This window comes from Meleagris gallopavo, chromosome 9 (genome assembly GCF_905368555.1).
Source record: "Meleagris gallopavo chromosome 9, MGAL_WU_HG_1.1, whole genome shotgun sequence".
Lineage (NCBI taxonomy): Eukaryota > Metazoa > Chordata > Aves > Galliformes > Phasianidae > Meleagris > Meleagris gallopavo.
The window spans coordinates 6,606,553-6,630,426 of record NC_139412.1 but is presented as its reverse complement, the minus strand read 5'-3'; the positions used below and the strand labels follow the sequence as shown (position 1 = coordinate 6,630,426).

General features: G+C 36.0%; 1 protein-coding gene across 7 annotated transcripts in view; it reads left to right on the top strand.

Annotated features, from left to right (window-relative positions):
* The window catches only part of PCDH11X (protocadherin 11 X-linked), a 438,899-nt gene that overhangs the window by 308,647 nt on the left and 106,378 nt on the right, over positions 1-23,874 (top strand). For 3 of the 7 annotated variants that reach the window (XM_085230305.1, XM_085230306.1, XM_085230304.1), the window contains one exon: positions 169-367. The exons of 1 other annotated variant lie outside the window; for it this stretch is intronic. In XM_085230305.1, coding sequence (XP_085086431.1) covers positions 169-367 — 199 coding nt within the window. Of the gene's footprint in view, positions 1-168; positions 376-2,205; positions 2,341-3,060; positions 7,096-23,874 lie in introns of those variants that run through there. 3 more of the 7 variants (XM_085230314.1, XM_085230308.1, XM_085230307.1) reach the window with 2 other exon arrangements.

Sequence of the window (23,874 nt, the reverse complement as noted above, 5' to 3'; positions counted from 1 at the left end):
AAGCGGGTTTGAAAGCAGGCTGCCTGTTCACGAAAGCCTGAAATTGTGCAGAACTGTAGATAATGCGTCTTCAGCAGATAACTGAAATAATACATTTCCTAAATTGGTTGCATTAAGCAATTACTGATACTGTAGTGGAAACCATATAATTTTTTTCCTTCCTTGTAGCCTCAGCGCCGTGTCACGTTTCACCTACCAGATGGCTCCCAGGAAAGTTGCAGTGACAGTGGACTTGGAGACCACGAGCCCAGCAGTGGTGCCAGCACATCGCACCCGCTGCCCCTCGGCTTCCCGCAGGAGGAGTACTATGAGCAAGCATCACCCAACAGCCGGACAGAAGGAGACGGAAACTCAGACCCTGAGTCCAGTAAGTGACGATCTCTGGTCGTGTTGGTCATTAAATCATTTGAATAGCAGAAGAGGGCTTCCTTTTTAGGCACTGATCGAAACTGAATGTTGATTTGAACGTAGCCAGAATGGCCTGTATTTCTATCAATGCAGGGTAAGTTTGCCCATTTGAAAAGAAATGGTTTTGAGCTATAAAGAATTTATAGATTGCCTGGTATTTCTGTAAATCTGAGGTGCTGTACACATAGGCACTTCCTGAAGATGTTAACACTGTTGCCTTTGCAGTTGAAAACACTGTTGTGAGAGAGTTTATGCTTTCTTCTTTGTTTTTGTATCCAACATTACTGCACACACTAGTTTGCTTTTACAGGAAGAACTTCTGGATGGCACTGCAGCCTTTAGAAATAAGGGTTTCTCAATTTCTCTTCTGAGAGCAACTGTGGTATGTGGTAGATATCTCAAAGAACTCTGCTATATGACTTAATTCAGCTGTTATCACTGGCTCTTTGTGACATGGAAAACAGGAAAAATCCAGGTTTGCAAGAGACTAGTCAGAGACTAGTGTTGCTTTCTCTGACTTGACCTAATAGAAACTCTAGTACACTTTGGGCAACTGCTAATTATCCAGGGGCTCTTTATCTAGATTAAATTGAACTATGCTGTTGACGGAAAGAAACCTGTAAGTATGGAAGCCTCTAAGGCCTTGTTAAAGACCTAATAAGTGATTTGGAAATACATCTGTTCTGGGCAAAACTTGACCCAAAACGTGTATTATGTCTGCTTTATTATATTTTAACGGATGAATTAGTAAATCCAGTGAGGTTGAAATAGCTCTGTGAAGTATATCTCGGCAATGGCAAACACAACATCCAGCAGAGAGCATTAGGTCTGACTCGGAGTTGCCTCTGACAAAGTCATCCTGGCTTTTAGAAATCATGCTGCTGTCCTTGCCATGTGCTACTAGAGACCAGAGTCTGAGGGATTTGTCTGCATGAATGAGGTCCTGTCTCTGTTTCACTTCTAGTTCAGTAACTATTAATTGTGGATCCTAATGTTAAGACTTCAAAAACTTTGTAAAATTATGATTCCTGAAGTAATGCCAGAATATTTTTTTCTGAGATGAGACAGCTGACAAAAACTTCAAAACTTCTGCTTGTTCATTTGCTTCTGTTTGTGCTCACGTATTTGAGGATGTAATATACCCTTAAGAATGTTCTAGTTAGTCAACCTGTGTTTTTCACAAAATGAAACTCTAAGAGGCTACACATACATCCCAGAAGAAAGCAAGTTTCAAGTATGTATTGGTTGCTGTCTTTTGTATGCATGCACGTGATCTAAACTTCCTTTCCAGCTCCCTCTTCCTTTTATTCTTTGTAGTTCTTATATCTGCTATGTAGAACATGCATAAAATCAGTACTGGGGTCATCTCATGCAGAGAGTGGGGTATGTGGGAGTTGTTAGCAGAGGAATGTGGATTCTGTCTGGCTATATAAGAAGAGACTTGGGTTTTGGACTTGCCAGTATGTTGCATTTTCAGGAGAGATAGGGTTCACAACTCTTCTAAATTGTTGGCCTAAAACCAATACATCTGAATCTCATTGACACATCACTGTACAGGCACCTGGTATCTCTTCAAGTGTGAAAACTGAAGAAAGTTTAATCACCTGTCTAATTATCTGATAGCTTAGTTTCAAACTTGAAATCACAGTTTAATTAGCATTTCTTTTTCATGGTTTTTTGCCTTTCTAACTTGTATCTTTTTGTATCAATTTAATTGACACTATATAACATGATGCTTACAGTATGTAAAGTGTAGTTTTCAGTCCTTTTTTTGTTTCTTGCTTATATTAATGGCAGCAACTAGTGGCAGAAAAACATGGATGTATAAATGGATATCTCTTATCTGCTTTCATACATTTAACCAAGAGATAAAAGGAGGACCTGTGACATATTTATATTCTGTACACTACTGAAAATTGACACTTTTACAAGGTAAGAGCAACAGGAGTATTTTTTTTCTTGTACCAGTCTGTGAAAGTGTTCAGACTGAGGTTTGTTTCGTTCATCAATGCATGTGTGGCAAATTTAGTCAGTAGTGGAAAAAACGAAAACAATTCTGACCTGATGTAGAGCTAAGGAGAGAATGGTCAAAAGGCAAACTGATGCACCTTCTCCTGTGATAGCCAAAGCATGTGTATAACTGCTTGGCAAACTGGATAGTAGAATTAGACTGAGTTCAACTTGCTCTTGTGGAGAAAAAAAAACTATTTTTTAAGCAGATCAGTTCTTTAGTCACATTCACATTTACTACATGGGACCTTACCTGTGGCCAGCAAACAGGAGTGAATGAAAAGCTGGGACAAAGCTTATCCTGGCTTTAAATGATCAACAAAGTTCAAGAGAATCAGTCTTAATACTTAACAGTGGTAATCTATGGTTATTTAGCCGCATACAAATGAGGTCTGCAGCAAAAATGTATGTTGATTATTAAAGATGACATAGGTTTTTTTTTCCTCCAAAACACAAGAACCGTTTTACCTTGCTTTAATTTTTGTAGAGGTTGACGATGATGTAGGTGAGTGGCTGATGAAGAGTTATGATAATGGAACTAAAAGTTCAAAGCAGATTCAATGCCTTCATGTGGTGGAGAGGAGATATTTCTTCCAGAGTATCAAAACTGATAATGTTGTACTGATTTTTCTGAAATTCTAGGAGACAATGCTTCAAGAAAAATCTGTGCTCCTGAGCAAGTGGTGACATTATGATATGACTTCTCCATTGGAACATCTTTGCAAGAAAGAAATCAAGATATGCATAAACAGAAGAGACTAAATGGTATCATAAATCTCCCAGTATGGTACTAGATTAGCTCTATTATCTAATTTCACTTACACTTTCTATACTGGGAAACAAATGTAGATTTAATCTATATAGATTTAAGACCTAATAACTATTATTATGACATTAAGGTAGAGCATTAATAATTAAGGGAAAGACATTAATGCAAGGTTTGAAAAATCTTCATTATCTATCTTAATGAAATTGTCATTAAAAGGTAGGAACGTGACAATTAAAAATTCTACTATTTCAAAGCCAAGCATCACTTAAAAATTTGGAGAAGGAGGTGACATAAGAACTGGATTTTGCTAAGGATTTGGAGTAATAGCAGTGGGATGAAAACTAATAGTTGAAAGTCTTTCTCATAGAAAGTCTTTCTCATAGGAACTGGTGTATGTAACTAGTATATAAATCTCCAGCTGAAAATGACAGAGAAAAAAGCAGAGTATGACAAAGATAAACTATAAATCACTAGTACCAAATGCAATGTGAAAAAAATCCCAGTTTATTCCTAATACAACAAAAAGAAAGCAAAAGTGAAAAGCAAAAAAATAAAACCAACCAAGGCAATGATGATACCACAACTGGAATATAATAAACAGAATGACTTTCCAAGTTGAATAAAGGGGAACTCACTTGAGAAACAGGTATAAAGAATGATTTACTAATAATAAGGGAATGGAACACCTAGACACAGAAAAAGAAATTAATATTAGTTTGTTTAAACTGCAGAGTAAAATCTGGCTGAGAACCAGGACTGTTTTCAAATAATAGAGAATGGGGGAAGAGAGTTTGTGGTGGCAGAATAAAGTACCTGTTTGCTCTATGGACAAATTAGTTGGTGCTGTCAGTAAGCCAGGATAGGTCAGACATTTTGAGATTTCATATTTGAGAACAGTAAGTAAAGAAACAGAGAGAGAACACTAAGTGGATTCAAACAGGAGCTTGATAAATTTATGAGAGGAGCAAACAGAATGCCTTGTGTAACAGCAGCAAATGTATCCTGTTGTCCAGGAGGTCCTCTTTTCTTTGTTCACAGTACAAAAGTTGTCAGTAAATGTTGGCCATCTCAGTTCAGCTCTACTCTCTGCTTCCAGCTCCTGGCTGCCAACCACAGTGTGCTGCTGGTGACCACACAGGCTGTTTGAGCCAAGCTGGTGGCCCTGTGGGAAGTAAGCCTTCGTAATGATGTGCATGATCCAGTAAATCTCCCTGATGTTGTTATGAAGATGGGGCCAGTGCTGCTGCTGGCAGACAGCTGGTGATAGGAAGCTTTCTATCCCTGGTGAAAATGGCAGCATTTTTGGCCATACTGATTCATCTGATAATCAGAAACACTGAAGATGCTGAAATATACTCTTTAAGCATCAGCAGTAACTTTGCTCTGGCAGCTAGACTTGGGACCTTGTACTGAGGCACGAGAAAAAAATAAAACTTCAGCATTTTAAGCGTTTTGTTCCCTATTCAAAAACTGATGTAATTTTTACGTTATTGTTTTATTATTGCTTTCATGTGCTTTTCATTTCATAGTAAGGATGAAATCTAAGAGTATTTTAATTCCATCATTGTTAAATTGTAAACTCACTATAGCACTTAACTGTAATTTGAGAAAAATAGTAAGACACTGTCATTAGTTAAGGATAATAAATTCTGGGCTAAAATAGATCCCAGTGTAGTAAATCTGCCTGCTGGTGCCTCTACTTCTGCTATATTGAGTTTTCCTATCCCCATGGCTGTGTACTAATAATTAATTCTGAAAGTGCTGAGGTAATTAATCATTCTGAGGCAACAGAGTTTGATCCTCTACCTTTAATCAAATTAGCTTGTATGTAGATGGGAGTATGTAGTGGCTGACTACTTTTCTGCACCCCTCTTATGAAATGCCTACCTTTCTGATGACCTCCGGAGAGCACCACCATGAATCACGTGCATGTCAGCCAGCAGGGTAGTCATCATCTAGGCATTTGATTTAAAAGGTGGGAAATGAGCAGAGATCAAAATTGGGATGTACTCAGCATTTATGTTTTAAAGTGAAGTGTGAAGTGCACCTTTATATAGTTTTGGCATGTCTTTGAAGGTACTAAATGTCTGTTGAGGCTGACAACTGTGTATATTTTCCAGACGTTTTAGCAATTTGTTCATAAAATAAAATCTCTATCTGATCATCACATATAATGAAGTAAGCCAACACCTGATCACTAGTGGTGTTTGCCAGGGTTTAGTATTAGGACCTGTCTCTTTCAATAGATTTACTGATGACCTGGATGAGGATATTGAGTACACCTTTAAGTTTGCAGATGACACCAAGCTGGAAGGAAGTGTCAATATACCTGGGGATAGGAAGGCCCTACAGAGGAATCTGGATCATTGTGCTGAGGTCAATGTGATGAAGTTCAACAAGACCAAGTGCTAAGTCCTGCACTTTGGCCACAACAACTCCATACAATACTACATATTTGGGGTAGAGTGACTGGAAGACTGTGTGGAGGAAATGGATCTGGAGTTTTTGGTCAATTGAACATGAGCCAGCATTGTTCCCAGGTGGCCAGGAAAGCCGATGTCATCCTGACGTGTATCAGAAATATTATTGCCAGCAGAAGCAAGGAAGTGATCATCCCTTTTACTTGGCACTGGTGAGGCTGCACTTGAGTACTGTGTACAGTTTTGGGCCCCTCATTACAAGAAAGACATTGAGGCACTGGAATATGTCCGGTGCAGTGCAATGAAGCTGGTGAGAGGTCTGTAACACAAGTCTCCAGGACTTGTGGAGGAGCAGCTGAGGGAACTGAGATTATTTCTCCTGGAGAAGAGGAGACTCAGTGGAGAACTTATCACTCTCGACAGCTACCTGAAAGGAAGTGTGACAAGGTGGGGGTCAGCTTCTTCTGTGTAACTCATGATAGGACTAAAGGGAATACTTCAAGTTGCTTCAGGAGAGATTGAACATTAGAAGTTTCTTCTCTAAAAGAGCAGTCAGGCACTGGAATGGGCTGTCTAGGGAGGTGGTTGTCCAGGGAAGTTGTTGAATCACTGTCCCTGGACATGTTTAGGTGTTGTACTAAGGGACATGGTTTAGTGAGGGAATATTGATGATAAGTGGATGGTTGGACCAAATGATCTTGGAGGTCTTTTCCAACCTTAGTGATTCTGTGATTATAAAAACTACTGATGAACAAACTGTTATGAGATTCTTGATTTGCTGATGACTGGAGATTGGAGGGGGGGAAGGTCACATTGTAGAAATGAATTCACAGCAATGCAGGTGAGTGACTTTTACAAGTGGACTTTTACTTGTACCTGGAGATTGCATATTCAGAAATAATTCTGTAATTTGGTAACTTGATCCCTGAGTGCCTGACTTAAGTATCACTGAAGCGGCAAACACAAAGGGGAGAAAATGGACAAAGTGAATGAAATAAAAATTACAAATGCAAAATGTTCTGCAGCTCTCTCTAACACACAGAGGACAACAGTGCTATAAAGAGATAGTGATTTTTTTTTTTAATTTCTTCATTCCAGGAAATAAGGAGCACTCTATATAAATTTTCTTTAAAAATAGTTATGGATGTTTTATTGATATCTGGCTATTAATAAAACCTTAATGTTTTCTACTTTGGGAAGATAAGGAAGATAAAATGCACACTTTCTTGGATGTGTTGTTTTCTTTCATGCAAAATCAATGGGGAAAATTTGTTTTGCAACAGTTCTCTTTAAGGCCTCATCACACTCTGTTGATCTTTTAGACTACACACTGGGAAGAAGTAGTCCAGGCAATAATGTTGTGTTTGTGAATAGCATCCAATAGCATTTATGATAGAAGTCAGCATAAAAGGATTAGAAAGAATAGCTTCACCTTACAGTTTAGAAATCAGTCATTTCTTGTGAAATAATAAAGAAGACTTTAAAACATTTGGTTTTGTGGTGTTGGTTTTTTGTTTTTCTATTTTAATAATAAATGAACTCTGACATCTGTAAATAGTGATGTAGTGGCAGACGTTCCATGATATGAATTTATGTTATCACTTAAGCTGACATGGTAATGGATAAACCTATTTTTTTTTTTTTTTTCTGTTTGAGGTTTATAAAAGTTTTAAAATACATTGCTGTGGTAAGCAGCTTGGCAGGACAGAGTTGGGTAGGGAAATTTCTTCCCTCTACTTTTTCAAACTCCTCTTATATCTGATTAGCTGTCACATTTGCAGTAAATAGAGGCCCTGAAGCTTGACTGGGTAACTGGAATCTAATTTGGAGCACCCTATATCTGGGAGTATATTAGGTGTTTGATGGTTATGATACCTTGAAAAGTCACAAAGGGCAGTGATTAAAATGGAAAGTTTATCTGTAATGTATGAAAGCTGAAGCCATTGATAGAGTTCCCTTCTGGTGACAGCTTTGAAGATGAGTGTATCCTACCTATCTTAAATCTAGTTATGGATGAGATAAAAGTTTATCACAGAGAAGCAGACCTCTGTGAGCAAAGCAATCCCTTATCTTGTCCACTCTGTTTGAAAATGACAAGTGTGAAGACCTGGCACAAGTGCCAAGTGACAACAGCAGTCACAGGGACTGCCATGTCACGCAGCTTGAGTGAGTGCTCCATCAGAGGGAAGAGGTGGTCTTCTCTTGGTAAGCTTGTCTTTGCTTCCAATTTTTCCTGGGCCACCCATACAGTAAAATAAGCTTAATATGACATCTGTGTTTCTCAGTTACATGAGGCAATTCATTTCATGTCTTTCTGTCAGTCTTATTTTGTCTGATACTTTCACTGCTGCTTTTTTTTTTTTTGAGACTACAGTGATGCAGTCTGCTTTCCCTTTTTTTCAGTTTAAAGTGATCAGTAGCACCAAGAGGAGCATTTGGCTATATGAAGTGTTAAGACATTTGTTAGTCATTAAAAAGGATTTTTTTTATTTTTCTTTTTTTTTTACATTTTAAATTACTTAAACCATATGAAAAAAAATGCATGTTTATAATTGCATTTGAAGTATGTTATTTTATTACTTGATTACAACTACCAATGTGCCTTAGAAATTAAGAGAAAGAAAGAAGATTCATAATTGACTGTACTCTTGAAGTTGCAGTATTTGTTGAGACAAATCTTATCAATTCAGTCAATCTAGTGATTGTTGTCATTGTGTGGAGATGTAGTCCTGGATGACTATTGGTTGAAAAATTTTCTTTAAGTGGAATTTTGGTTGCAGATTAAGAACAGTTAGAATTTTTGTTCTAAAAAGCTCAAGTATACTCTCATATTGCTGAATGAGTGAGATATTTTGCCTTCACTCTTCAAAGATCGTTTTGCTTGCTGGAAAAACAGCATGTTTTTTGTTTTGTTTTTTTTTAACAAACTGCTGTTTCTGTATTTTTTGAGGTTATCTAATCTGCATTGTGATGCTTTTATTTTCTGGTTACTTACTAAACCTTAACCTTTCTATAGTAAGGTCAAGAGAAGTACTTGTGCAAGCCCTGCATCAAGGGAACACAGGGCTGTTGGCAGTCAATATACTGTTGATCCTGGCGTGATAATGCCAATTTTTCTTGAAGTCTGCTGGCCACTATTCTTATATACACATTCTGAAAGATGAAATAAATGTGTCTGAGTTAAGCTGGAGGGCCATAAACCAAATATTTATGATGACAATTTTTGAGCGATATTGCAAGATTTTTTTTATGGATTGTTTTATTCAGAATAAAATGTTATTCTATACTTATATTATGAAACCAAGTGACATTCTAATTGTTCATAGTTGTTTTTGGAGCTAACTGTGTATATTCCTGATCTCAAAATAATTTCAGCCAGACGCTGATCTCTCATGTGTTCTTTTCATAATTTTCATCCTGCTTGCATGCTGTCTTGGTTATTTGTACATATCCATGTAAACTCCCTGTATTACAGGCAGCACTTTTGCTATGTATTTGTGTGGCTCCGAGCACAATGCAGCTGTTACACTGATTTTATGCTCCTGGTACAATTGCAGTAAAAATGATCTCTAATACTTTCATAATATAAGTGGTGCTAATCTATACAAACAACATAGCCTGTACTAGCAATTCTTCTAAGTGCATATCAGATTTTTTTCCTATCATTTCATCCTATTAAATTAGGTAGTTAGCTTGTTTTGTACTATATCCCCTAAACCTAATCACACTGTTAATAATGGTATGGATTGGGTAACTTATGTTGTGGACAGGCAGGAGTGTTCTCTGAATGTGGAGATGTCAGCATGCACTAATAGTGCTGTGCAGTGCCATGGTGGGCCAGCATCATGCTGGTTTGATATGCAGTCACCTGTCTGCCAGATCAGCTGTTTCTTTCAGATTCTTGCAGTAGGAGGTTAGTTTAACCTTACCATGTAAAGTGGCTGGCAAATGTTCACCTGAATCTGTGCACATTATTAACACTGATTTGCTGATTTTATTTAAAAATTATGTTGTTTGTGTTACTTGTCTGTGATCATAACTGTTGCAGCCTAAATCAAGTAGTTTAGATGTGATAGAGAGATAGAACAGGAGCTCACAGCATCTCCCCTCTTTCTGCTTTGTGCTTTAAAATTTTGTTTCTGACGTGTCCTGCTTTCAAACAGCAATACTGCAATGTTTCTTCAGTAATGTTTTAAAGCTCTGCTTAAAGCCCTAGGTCCTCAAATTAAAATCCCCTCTACATAGTCATTGGAAACAACAACTGATCCAGTTGAAATGCTCCTTCCACATTTAAGGATTTGGATCTAATTCTGCCTTGTCTACTGTGCTTGAATTCCTCTCATCCAGAAGAACTCTGCTTCCTTGACATATCAGGAAGAACAATGGCACTGTTTCAATAGCTGTTCTTTTGTCTAGTTATCTTGATTGATGGTCCAAAAATGTTTCAGAAGATGTGTCCTCTTTGGGATGAAATGTTATAAAGTCCATCCCTCACTCACCTAATACTTTAACAGAAAGCAAACATTTCTCTTACGAAGAAAAAGACTGTACTTGAGTCTCATACCAATCACACACTGAAGAGCAGCTTAGAAAATGAAAGACCACCTCTGCCACTCTGCAGTAGGGTAACACATGAAGAAAAACAGTGGCAATAAAGGCAGATTGGGTTGGTGAGAGAAAGCACTTTGAAAACTATGAAAGCAAAAACTGTTTTTATCATAATACAATTGATATCAAAGCTCTTCTTTATTCACATGCTAATTTTTTTCACTGGGAATCAAGTATCGCTGATTACATATTCTGTTGGGGGTGGAGCTCCTATACATCTGTCTTTAAAATTAGCTTGTTAATTCTCTTTTTTGGGAAGATTGCAAGTAGCTCTTTCCACAGGCCCCACTGACTGTCAGCATGTCATCACTCTGACCTACTCCCGTACTGGAATGTATTCACATCATTGTGAAAAAGATCCGTGCCAGAGATCTGCAGATAGAGCTCATCCTTTACAATTCTTTGCTGAGTCCTATGAATGGAAAGGCATTTAGATATGTCTCTATGTGGAATCTGAATTGTATGATAATTAGTTTAGTTGATTAAATTATGATTTGTATGTTCTAAAGGAGAGGAGCAGTTGGATATCAACTTCCTTATCAAAATATCCAGTTTTCCCTTTGAGGATTCATAATTGCAAGGTATTAGATTTTGGGAAAATGTGAAGGTACTTTCTCTTCAATTCAGTGTTATGCTTTTATATGACTCTATTAATCTTCAGACTGATTTCAGAAGTGCAGTGCTGTGAAGTGTTCTGGAGCTGGAAGAGGACAATTCTTTTCTCTTTTTTTTTTGTTTTCCCTTTTTATTTTTCTATACTCTTCTGATTGTTTGATAGAGTGAGGGCATTTCTGTGGAGGGAATTTGTGTCAGAATCATTGTGTGATTTCTGGCCCTTAATTTGTGTCAGAATGGAGTGGGTTGCCAGATTTGTGTCACAGCTTCAGAAATGATATTCTGTCATCCTGTAACTGGCGCAATAAAAGAAAGGACTAAGGAACGAGCTCTGACTTTACTATGACTTACTTTTCTACTGGTATCAGCTATTATAATAGTTAGGAGGGTTCTAATATTAACACTTAACTGCCCAATAAACTTAATGAGTGCACTTGGTTTATGTGAAAGTGTCTGCCTTTGTAACAAGAAAGCCAACTCACAAAATCTCACTGCAAGCAGCAGGAGATTTTCTATCTTTGAGCTAAGATGAGGCAAATACAGTGAGGCCTTTAAGGAGCATTTCAGAGTAGTGTTTGTTTCTCATAGAGAGCATGCTGTGACAGGCATCTTGCAATCAGATCTCTTCTCACAGAGCCAAAGCAGTTGAAAGCAAGGAAAGAGATTCACGTTACATAAAATTGCCAAGGAGACAGCTGTCCACATCATGATAATTCAGTGCACCAACATAAAAATCAACTACTCTGCTTGACAATACTGGCAGAAATCCCAAGAAAAGCAAAATATCTGGGAGCGGGGAAAACAAGTAAATGCCCTGACCTGATTCTAGCTCCTGAGTTAGGAGTGAATCATTATACTTAAAGGAATTACAAAGCCTAAGATAACGATGTAGTCAGTAGAGATTTCTTATTAGAAACTCTTTTAAATAGTTTTATTTATGTTTTTTATAAACGCTGAATTTAGGGTTTGTTTTGCTTCTGAAACATACTTGCAGAAACTCAGTCCTCCTTGGTACAATCTTCATTAACCTCTGCTATTAACTTTCTATTTCTAATCTGGTGGGTTGAAGAGAAATTATCCCACTGTTAAGCAGATGTTTTCTGTTTTGTATAACAGCTATCCTTGCTGAATAAGGAGTGAGGATGCTATATATAATGGTACATTAATATTTCTTGTTAAAAAGTGCTTTACTGGCTGAAGAAACTCCTATACATAGTCACAGTCGAAAGTCAAGAAGTAAAAATAGGAATCTGATAAACAGCTGTGCTGCACAGCCATTTGATGGAATACTTTATCCAGTAACAATTTCAGAGTGAATTTAAAAGAAATGGTAGCTGCTCATTCTTTTTAAGACTTAACAAGTCTGTGAAATGTGGATTGGTTCAGTCTTTATTCACGGCCACGATAAAAAGAAGTGTTTAATTCTCTGACAGAGCTGCCATTTCTCCCATAATCTTTTTCTGTAGCATCATGCTGTGGTTGTGATGTATTTTAATGCTACCAACTGCACCCCTACAATTTTAATGTTGTCTGAGAATTGTTAAAGAAATGCTGACCCCAAATAACAACGTTGTTGTGATGCTCTTGCTGTTGGTTATTTTTGAATTTTTTCCCAAGGTGGTCTTACAGTCATTGCCCATTTCAGAAGGAGGGCACCAGGCCTGCAGCCTGAGGGGTTTGCCTGCCCCAGCCTGGTGCTTTGTACGCAGGCAGCATTGCAGACAGGGCATGTGATTGCCACTGACATGTAGACACAGATTATCCACTGTATTATTCAACTGGAACTGGCATTACCTAAGTAGTTTTCTAGGTTATTTGGTTAGAATAGACTGTATGTCAGAAAAGATCTTGGCTTTTTAGTCAAATGATTGGCAAGCTGAATTACAGGTGGCCCGATCCATGAATTTAGAAACCAGAAGCAGACAGCTTCCTGCACTGGTAGACAAAAAGATTGTTTCTTACTTGGAACATAGATGAAGCTCCAGAATATATAGTACAGTATTATGTTTCATTTATGCTTTAAAAATTGATTGCACTCTAAGCATATACTGTAACTGTATCTTAGTATTTACAATGAACGAGAGAAACTGTATCTAACATTCTCTGCTAACCCTTCTTCAGCTATTACAGCATAATTTTAAAATAAGCACATGGATGTTTATCCTTTGAAATAAGGAAAGGGGGATTCACAAAGAGACTTTTTCTGGCCCAGAAGCTGGAAGGGAAATGATGACCCAATCAGGCAGCATTTCTAATTCACAGCCACTCTATCCTTTTTTCTCCTAGCAAATGCACTCTAATCTATAACCATGTAGCATGCTGAGGTAAGATGTTAAATACAAAGAATTGCTTTTATATAATAAGGTTAGAACACAATCCAACAGGAACAGGTATCTCAAGGCTAAAGATGGCATTTCTCCTTCAATATAGGCCACTTCAAAGAAAGAAAAATGTTTTAAAAAATAAAAAGCTGTTAATAAAGCATTAAAAAAATTAAAAATCTGATGTCATTGTGTACATTTCTAAATAAGATTTCTAAATAAGAATTATGTGGGTGATGATTTCATTTTATTGAGAAAATTTGGCAGATCTCTGATACAATTGGAAAAATCTGGCAGAATTTTAGCTTCTCAAATACACTTACGCTGGTAAGAATAATAATAGAAAAAGACTAGCAAATTAAAAAGTACTCTTATATATGTATTTGCGACATAGTTTTTTACTAAATGATTTTCTCAAATGCAGTGCAATTAACATGCAGTGAGAATGTCCAGCTTCTTCAGTGACTTTCATATCTGTTAGACTGGACATATTTTCAACCTTCAGTTATGTCAACTATGTTCATGACTACCTTCCAAAACTAAGCATGAGTTCACATTCTGATCTTGACCTTGAAAATTCTTGGAAACTCCTGACTAACTTTACTCTCTTAATTCCTTTCTTGTGTTAGAGTCCAGATAGTTTCCTTTTTAGCTCCCGTTGAGTGAGGCAGTGTTTATGGCTATGTTCTCTTCTCTGTCCTTGATTTCCTAGAGGCAGCTCCTTGTGCTTGGGATGGGCTCACAAGTTATTTTTTTAAAATATCCCACACCTACAAATGTTTCCGTAACTCTTTTTTGGTAAGTATGTAAATAATGGCTTCATACCATTCTCTGTACCACCAGTTAACTTCATAGCATTTGTGTGTCGTGTATGCTATGCAAAGTCACCTATTTAAGAGTATGTGTATAAACGCAGCTCTTGCTGTGAGGAGTGTTTATGCTACAGCACTGTACAGTTGCACAGTGAGTCATCTCTGTTCAGAGCTTACTTTTGGGCTGCTCATAGTCTGTCTGACTCTTGATATTATACAAGAAATAATTTCAAATTCTGAAGAGAGAAATGAAAAATAGAAAGCTTGAGAGTGTAAGTATGTAAAGCTATCAGTAAGGAAACACAGCATTGTGTTCAGCAGACTTCATTCTAAAATCAGTAAGATAAAGACCAAACTTTGTAGTTATGTTTCTACAAGTTCTTTTTTCAGAATACAACTTCAGTTAACAAGTGGTATGCCACTTATCATTCAGAGTTTGTGAGAATATGAGAACTTGCTTGCGAGTCCTTGATGGAACTTGTATTTTCATTCCCATTGTGCTAGGAATTTATCTACCTTCTGTTCATGTCAGAAAATGTATCAGTTGTAAAATGTATTTGTAGATTGCTATTTGAGAATCTTGAACTGAAACACCTTCTGGTTTATTTGGTGAGAAAGTAATTCTAGTTTGATTCCAGCATGTATAACACATAATAGTAACATTGCATTGATTGTACTAGATTTGTTTGAAAAATGTTGAGCAACCCTAACTGAACTGGACAATTTGCAGCCTTGATTAAATAGAGCAGACAGATGAATGGCTGAGAAGAAACAAAAGCTCTGAAAATTTCAACAGAGCTAGTGCAAGTTTTCTCTATTTTTCTATTTTTGTCTGCTTCAGCTTGTTCATGTGTTCAACATCAAGTGATAGGGTTGTAATAGATTTTCCCAGTCGTATCTAATAGAATTACCTTTCAACAAAGCCCTGGTTTGCCATCCTGGATCTTTTGGGCATATCTCATCTAAATAATCATCTATCACCAAGTGGGTCTCAAGTACTGGTGTGATTCTAGTTATTGTTGCTCTGCCCGTTGCAATCTATTTGGGCTTTTGAAGGATGTATTTTTCTAGTCTAATTTTGGGGTTAATATAGTTGATCAGGATTGAAGTTATATATGACAAAGACCTGTAGGACAGATGTTCTGGCTTCAAATGCAATGAAACTGTGAATAATAACAAGAACTATCAGTCCATAAATCATTACAATTACTGTGCAATTTCAAATGTTAATATCAAGTTCAGTAACTCAGGGCACCAGTGTAAGAGGCACAACCAAGGCCAAACTTCATTATGAAGTGAAATGAATAAATAAAGTGATAGATCTGTGTAAATCACAGGTTCTATGAATAAAATGCAAACAAATCAGACTATTTGGATGTGTGGAGATAACTTTTTTTTTTAGTAGCTAAAGCAATAGACAAAAGACCATTGCTAACATACAACCGCATCTAAAAATTTGCTGTATTTGCAGAAGGAGGTACAGCAGAAGAAAAATGTTGATAGTACACAAGAGGTTTCCTGTGTTTGTAAGGTGGACACTTTTAGGTGATTATTATTAGACTATAAGATCATAATATCTTTGTGGCTTTTCCTGTAGCAACCACGGCATGTTATGAATTTGAAGTGCATGTATACTTATATATAACTAAACCTTTTAGAAGTGACTCATTTTGGAGATTGCCTATCTTAAATTCACTGGTATTTTGAGAATTTGTAACTCTTAAATGTGAGAGGTTGGGGTTGTGAATAACTGACAAACTTGAGGGTTGAGCTTCTCATCCACAACATACTAAATTACAGCAGCTCAACACTGATCCTAGACTGTATTTCCAAGGGATATTAGTATGCTTTACTTCAGACTTTTGAATATGTTACAAACTACCTGTCATGGGCTTCTGAAAGATTAGCATAACTCCAGTTTCCCTCTGGAAAATGGAGTAAAACTATCAAGGTAGTTTTCAAAGCATTCAGTAGATATCACTTGCTAGTAATGCGGCACACATTACTTACAGGCATGATATCAAATCAAAGAGAGATCTAGTTAACACACAGTCTCATATGGACAGTTTCTTCAAGGGTCTGTATTCTTAAACTCTGAGGAGATGTATTAATGTAAATTTCAAGTAACCTTTTACGTTGTGATTCTGCAAGTCACTAGGAGCTGCAAAGATAGGTTTTTCTTCATCAGAAAAACAAACTATCCTAGATTTAAATCCAGCTCATTTGATCATTGAAATTGTTTTGAAGTATATTATATTTTCATTTTAACATTGAAACCTATATGTGCTCAGAAAACTGAATATTATGTCAGGCTTTAGCCTGTGCTCATTTATAATGAGTAATTATCGAACAATGGTAGTGTTAAGTATGCATGAAAGCTCCTGTAGCAGGATTTGGAAATATAAGGAAATGCTGTAGATCAAATGATAGTGTCTCATTTGTATTCTCTCAGTTCCCTAGCCGCTATTACACTTGGTAAAGCAACTACAGAAATGGATTGTAAACATGCATCATTTTTGTGTGAGATGAACTAAGACTCAGTGATCCTTACATAGTAGCAATAATGCCTTTCATATGCCTTATCAGATAGTACTGTACCAAGCAAGTCACACATTGTAGGAAATGTGTTTTCAATCTTGTCTAGAAGTGCACTGCTACTTAGAATTTTGAGGACAAACACGTGTAACTAAAAGGAGCATTAACTCTGCATGACTATGTGGACACATAGGGAAATTTTTGTGGTTCAATTTTTGTTGTCCATCTCTTTACTGAAGGAACTGATGATGCATTTTTAATACCTGTATTGTGCTGGAAAACTCACTTTAGAGTTTTCTATTTCCTGTCTGAGTGTTAGTACTATGAAATGTATACACAAAGCCAGATTGCAATTTGAACGGAAATGTCTACTTGTAGTCTAGTTATTCAAGGATGGTCTTACCATCTTCAGCATCAGGTGTTATAAAGCTGATTTATAATGCCACGATATTTGTCTGATTCATTGTTGTATTAAGCTGGATTCAGCTCAGATGTATTAGGGTGACAAGCAGCAGAGAATGTGTCCGTACTTCTCTTGCCAAGTCTCTCTGGCCCTCCACAGAGCCTCTCCAGAAGAATGCGTAGGTGGAGAAAGTCTTACTTGTTGCTAATGTCACAAGCTTCTGCCCTACCCCACTGAGGGTAGAATGTCACTAGGAACAATTCAATGCTCTGTTTACACACTAGAACATTAACTTTTTAGGAAAATCTTGGAGTATTTTACTCACGATACATTGAGAAGCTTACTATAGTTAAGACATGACTGCAAGTCAAAACTGTGGGGGGGGGAGGAAAAAAAACCTGTCTTTTTCTTGGAGATTCAAATTCTGGTCCAGAGGATCATATGGATAAGGAAGTATATGGCAGTAGGATGATCTTCTTTCATAATTGTATACTCCATTCCAAATGTTGCACATACAATTGGGTGTTGAGTTTCAAAGTTACTTCTTTCATCTTGCAGCGACTTCTTTCTTCTTGATGTCTCCCCATTGAAAGCAGAGATGATTTATCTGCATCTGTAGGTTTAAATCATGCGCTGATCACTGTGATACCTAACACTTGCTGTTGACAGAGTGGCTTTATCCCCTAGCCTTTCCCTGAAACTGTATGGAACAAACCAGCTGATCTAGAAATTATGTGGTATATATAGTAAAGTGTATATTGTTCTGCTATTTCCTGAGATTTTTTTATTGCTGTTACACAGAGTATACGGTCTCCTGTCAGTGAAAATGCTCCATTATTAAAGCCAAAGTTGAGGCTAAGTGTTCTTTATCATGGGGAACGGTTCAAATCCACGTATAACTTAATGCGACTATCATATGCTAGTTTAAACCTATGAGATGATTACTAGCTGCAAAAGATTTCTATTGGGGAACTTGAAGTCTTGATTAAGGCAGTTGGCATAAATAATGTAAGGCAGAGAAAGGAGTGTACCAGTCTGAACCAATGACTCCTTTACACAGTATACTGTTATTTTGCTAATGGCATAGTTCCATAAACAACACAGTGAATCATAGAGAAATTCTCTGCTGAGTCAGATGCCCCTCTTTTAGTGTGCTTTTATATATCTAAATGAAAAATGTTACTTTTTGACTTATTGTAAATGTTTTGTTTAGCCTTGCATTATGTAGTTGTTCATTTAACGAAAACAGAAGGATTTACGGGAGTTCCATATGAAGCCTGAATTACACCACTGTTGTTACTATGGCCATAATTTACATGTAGAGCTGGTTAAAATTTCCAAACCAAACATACACAAAAGAGTAAAATGAGAATTAACGCCTATATGATCTTAGTTTGGTATTCTTTGCATATACTATATGATGCTTACTTGATCTTTGAATCCAATCTTATTTTTCTACAACAAATCTTGCTTATTTAGTCATACAATAGACAGTGCAGTTTGAGTTGCCTCTTAACATTTATTTTATCTTTAATGAATACTCTCTACCATGCAATTATTATATCTTATTTAAAAATTGGTCTGAATAAAGACTAGCATTCCTCTTGCTCCTCAGCACTTTTTTGATCCTAACAAAGAGAACTGGGGAGCACAACTGACAAAGCTGTAAATGCTCCAGTTGACACACTAGCATAATTGGCAGTCTTGATCTTTGGGATCACAGTCTGGTTTTGCTGGGCAGAGGAATGGTTCTTGGACACAGTGATGGAATTTAGCTACATATTTCTAACGAGCTTACAAAAGGGACCTGTATGCCCACTTGGCCAACCACTTCCTCCAGAGTCATTGTTTGACCTGCCAATAGCTGGGACAAGCAAATATGTTTAATATTTGCCAACAGTTTGGCCAACCAGCACATATGCAACCAGGCCAAAAATTAGAAAGAAATGATAAAAATATGAGGAAGATGGAATATATCACTGAAATAAAATTGAGGCATCTAGTGCCCTTTGTCATCTCTTGAGTTAGGCTTTTTTTTCTTTAAAATAAAGTATAGTAATTTAAGAGTGTTTATAAAAAGGAGTCCTGGTAGTCTGTGCTTTTAAAAATTCTCTCTGTTTACATTTCTTATTTACATAAATGGAAATCTGTTTAGCAAAATAAGTGTGGTTTCTGCAATTAAAATAAATGAACTAGAAATATTAGTTTTTTATTTTTTAAAAGTTAGGTTTTCCATTTACATTAGACTATAATTCAGCTTCTATTCTAAGTTCTCCTTTTTTTTTTTTTGTATAGGAGATATGCTTGTCTATGTGCACACTTGTGCAGATTTATCTGCCTTCATGAAGTGAACAAATTATATGTGCATTTGGACATGTGCGTATATAGATACTTATATCTCATATCCCACTTACTCTTGGCTTAGTTTTGCTTAATTCAACATTTTAGTTTTGCTTAATTTAACATTTTATCCAAGAGACTATTAGGGAGCAATTCCACATATGTTTGGAGAAAGGCAAATATGCTAATGGAAGAGCCTTTATTTTTTAAAGTCCTTCATTGATATAAGTGTGCAAAATGATGTTCACTATTTGGCTTTTAACTTGCAACAGTCTTTGTGCGTTTGTAGTTAAGTTACATGCTCTGAACTGTTCCGAGAATTCAGTGAGTCTACTCTGAGTGAGCAAAGTTAAGTAGGTGCATAAGTGTTTTCAGGCTTTGGGCTTTATGAGCTTTCATAATTAGTACTCTAGACAACATTAATTAAAGAGTACTTTAGAAAGAATATAGCTGTTTAAACCTCTTCAGTGGTTTGCATCTTATTCAAGGATCCCAATCAATGCAACACATGGGTAATCCATTCAGAAAATGATGCTGTTAGTATGATTATAGTTAGATAAAAACTGCATACATGTTTGCAATTGTATATAACAAAAATAACTTTATAAAGTCACTTCAGTTCAAGGATAATTTAATATAAGATGGCAATAATGAAAAACAACATAAATGTTCTATTTTATTATAGTTTCTTGCAAGTATTACTATCTATGGTAATTAGCTATGATGAAGAGTCAGGATTTCCTAAGGCAAGTAATATCTCATTTCCATTTTAGCCTTTGGACAGAGTTAGAATTTGTATCTATCTCACTCATTCTCCTGTTATTATATAATTGAGGGAGAATTAAATATAAAGCAATGATTAATAGCAGTAAAATGCTTTTCTGAGTAAAAAGACTGAATGACACGTTAATTGTTATGTTTTATCTAATTTGTTTTGGAAAGGTCTTAATTTTTGTTCTACTGTATGCTTTATATGTCTTCCTACGTCATGAAACCATTTCCCACCATGTGACAAATCTATGCATGATTGAGAATTGTGTTGGACAGTATAGCATCCTCTGTCAGTCTACTTAACGCTTAAATACATTTTTAAATTTTGGACATCACTTGCCTTTTATGCTATCTTTTCCTCATGTATTGAGATAATTTCCAAAAGTGCTGATGAAGAAAATTACTGATATAACAGAAAAGACCCAATAAAAGTTGACATATCTTTCAGTTAGTGAGTGTGTCTTGATCAAAAATAGAATCACTCAGAGCAAATTATTTTGAAGCCTAAAGTAGAAAGGATATAATAGTTAAGTACAAAATTACCTCATGGGTCTTTAATCACCTGACAATTATAGAGGGAAAAATCTCTGTCCTTTACTGAAAGAGGAAAAAAAGTCGAGGAATAGGAGCAGGTACAATGACAAACTAAAAGTGAGAAGGAGTTTATCTGTCTCCTGTACTGCTTATATATTCAGGCCCAACAGTGATGGGTAAAATATTAAAAAGACCCTACAAAAAAGGGATATCTGCTCGTTTTCTTGTAGTGCTTGTCTCACAATAACAATGGGTGGACTCAGAATGTTGCAGGACTTGAGCTGTGGAAAGAGATGTAAGGCAAGCCAACAGACAGACCTGGACTGCTAAAGGGAGCAGGACTGCAAAACATCTTTGTGTTAGGAGACAGAGTCACCCAAGACCACAGAAACTCACATCTAAAAATACTGATAATATTCCTCCCATAAGGTGGACAGAGGTTTAAATGTTTGTAGTTCTGCAAATATTCTTTCTGTGTGCATCTCTTTATGAATTTTCCACTCCATCTCTATTTTGCTTCACATATTTGGCTTAGTTAAATATCAGCATGATAATACAGTAATTATTAAACAGGTAAGATAGAATCATCATTTTTTCCTCTGGCTTCGATTCCTTGCCAATGACTGCTGATTATAAATACTGTTAGTGAAACAGAAATCAGCACAGTGTACTCGAGTTACTTTTCAAATAAAGGGTTTTTTCAGCATTCAGCTTTCCCATAGGTTTTTAATCAAGGTTATGGGAAAGTCCATAAACTTTCTGCTGAATATTTAACAATCTGGAGGTCATAGCAGACATGAGATTCCAAGGACAAGTGAAATGAGATTGCAATCAGAGGAACAGAGGAGACCTGGAGATAAGTAAAGCTTTGTCCACAGATAATATCTTACAGAACAAACATCAGAGTCACGTTTTCAAGCTTCTTTTTGAGACTTAATTTTCCCAGTATAAACAGTCATAAAAAAGGGTAAATACAAATGGATGATTGCACTGTATTTTGTCACTGAATTTAATTGAAGTGATGATTGAAATCCAGTCTGAAAAAAAAAAAATCTAAAACACTGAAGACATTTAATTATAATTAAACACATTGTTTTTTAAGAGACCTGGTATCCTACTTCCCTAAGCCCTTTATAAAAACAAATTCTGTAAACGACTTATATTATACTGAATTGTAATAACTGTATGTGTTTAGTAAAGAACTTTGCTAAATCTTTGTAAGTGCACTATTTTCAACAGTATAGTTGCTACAATACTTTTATATATACAAATGGGAAAGTAATCTTGTAAAAACTCTTATCCAGAACTATACAGGAGCTACACAAATTACAAATATACAATTATAACACTCTGCATAATGTAGAGATTGGATATTCAGAAAACTTATCAGTAATGCCAGCCTGTCAGAGGCATACATACTTCTGCAGACTCATTGTAGGACACTATAATTATCTTGCCTTTCCTCATCAAGAACTCTGCTAAAATTAATAAAGTGTCTCAAGCGTGCATGCTTCCCTCCATGAAAGTATGGAGAAGGCACTGGTAAAAGTATGTACAGGTTATGATGAGTTTGTACCATGGTTTGGCTTTGCAGGAGCAGAGTACAGACAGTGATGCTCTCTGTGGGGGCTGCAGGAGCTTAGTGAGCATCTGAGATGATATCAGCTTGCAGTCTGCTTTTTTTGGTGTTCTTTGGAATTAGCAACATTCTCTCCCCATTAATTAGTAGAATTTTAACAGTGCATTTCCTGAAACAGATACATTATTTATTCTTCCTTTGTAACAAAAAATGACTGAAATTTTTAATGCTTGGCAATGTAGTTTCACAGCTTTCTCTGGTCACAAAAGCATTCAGTCTTTGAAAGAAGAGCATAGGTATAAATTCCTTTCATTAATCTAGGTTGTCCTATGTTTTTTTATTTTTTTCCATTTGTGTGAAAATTATTAAAATAGGCACCCTCAAAAAAATCTCCTCAATTTTAAACTGCGTTTTCTATTAATAGAGTAACAAGCTGTTTGGCAGTGTATCTGCCTATATGAGGTAGCATTGATTTTATCTTCATTATCAACATTAAAAGAAAAGTGCTAGTTACTCTGTGCTATTGTTATTCCTATTCCAGATACTGTTAAAGAATCCAGATGGGAATCTGTAACAGTAATTCTGAGCACGCTCTGATTTCTAAAATCCCTCTAATGAATGATGGCCATAATGGCTGGGTTCTTTCCCAGGCACAGTATTGATACTGACATTCATGGCATCACACTGGATTGATGAAAAATTAATGTACTTCATGAGTAGGTATTTTATCATGAGTTCTTTAAAAACACCTGAGAAAACACCTGTTTGTATATTCTCCTTTCCTAGGTTGGCCTGATTTAATGAGGTAAGACTTCTGCATGGAATCGTGTGGGATGAAGATTACCTTTCCTCTGTAGGGTTGAGAGAATATTATCCATAGTCCCCTGGGTTTTGATCATGCTGTCATAAGAGATCATTGCCACTATATAAATAACTTCATTTTGAAAAAAAAAAAAGACATTATTTCTGATGTGTTATATCTTTAAAAAATACATTTGAATTGTGTAACTTTTAAGACTACTCATAAGATAATAATCAAGCATTGCAACAATGAAACATCTGTGACATAAATACTGAAAAGTTTGTAGAAAGACTGGTTAATAATGAATGTAATGTCAATGCTTTACTTGTAAGAAATTCATGTTTCACTTGAGATTGTACTTTTCAAGATAGAGGTGCTGAAAGTAATGTATTGCAAACATTATATACACTTCATGCACATAATTTTTCCTTTGCCAATCTAATAACATGCTGTTATACTTTCAGCACAAGAAAAGACATTCAGTTATTGATGAAAAAAATCAGAAAATTTGTGTTTTGGATGACTCTTGACCCCACCATATTCAATCTGTTAGTGAACTTCTCACAGAAAATGGTTTTTAGTGTCTCCATTTAACAAACCATAATAGTCTTGTTATGTTTGATAAAATATGCTTTTCTAGCAGAGAACAGCAGGTAGATTAAAGATAAGGAAATACAAAAACTTCTCATCTCTTCTAACTGATTTTTATTCAGCTTTATTTGGGGGGAACCGGGGTGTTAGTAATTATACTGGTTTCTTACTCTCTTTAGAATATAAGCGTTACCAATCTAAATATAAATTTAATTAATTAAATACATGTACTTAATTTTATGTTTACATATACATAAATACAGAGCATATAGAACTTGAATTGTTTTAAAAAATGAAGTATTTTGCAAAATTATAATAGAAAACAAGACTTTCAATGTGTTTCATAGTATATGTAT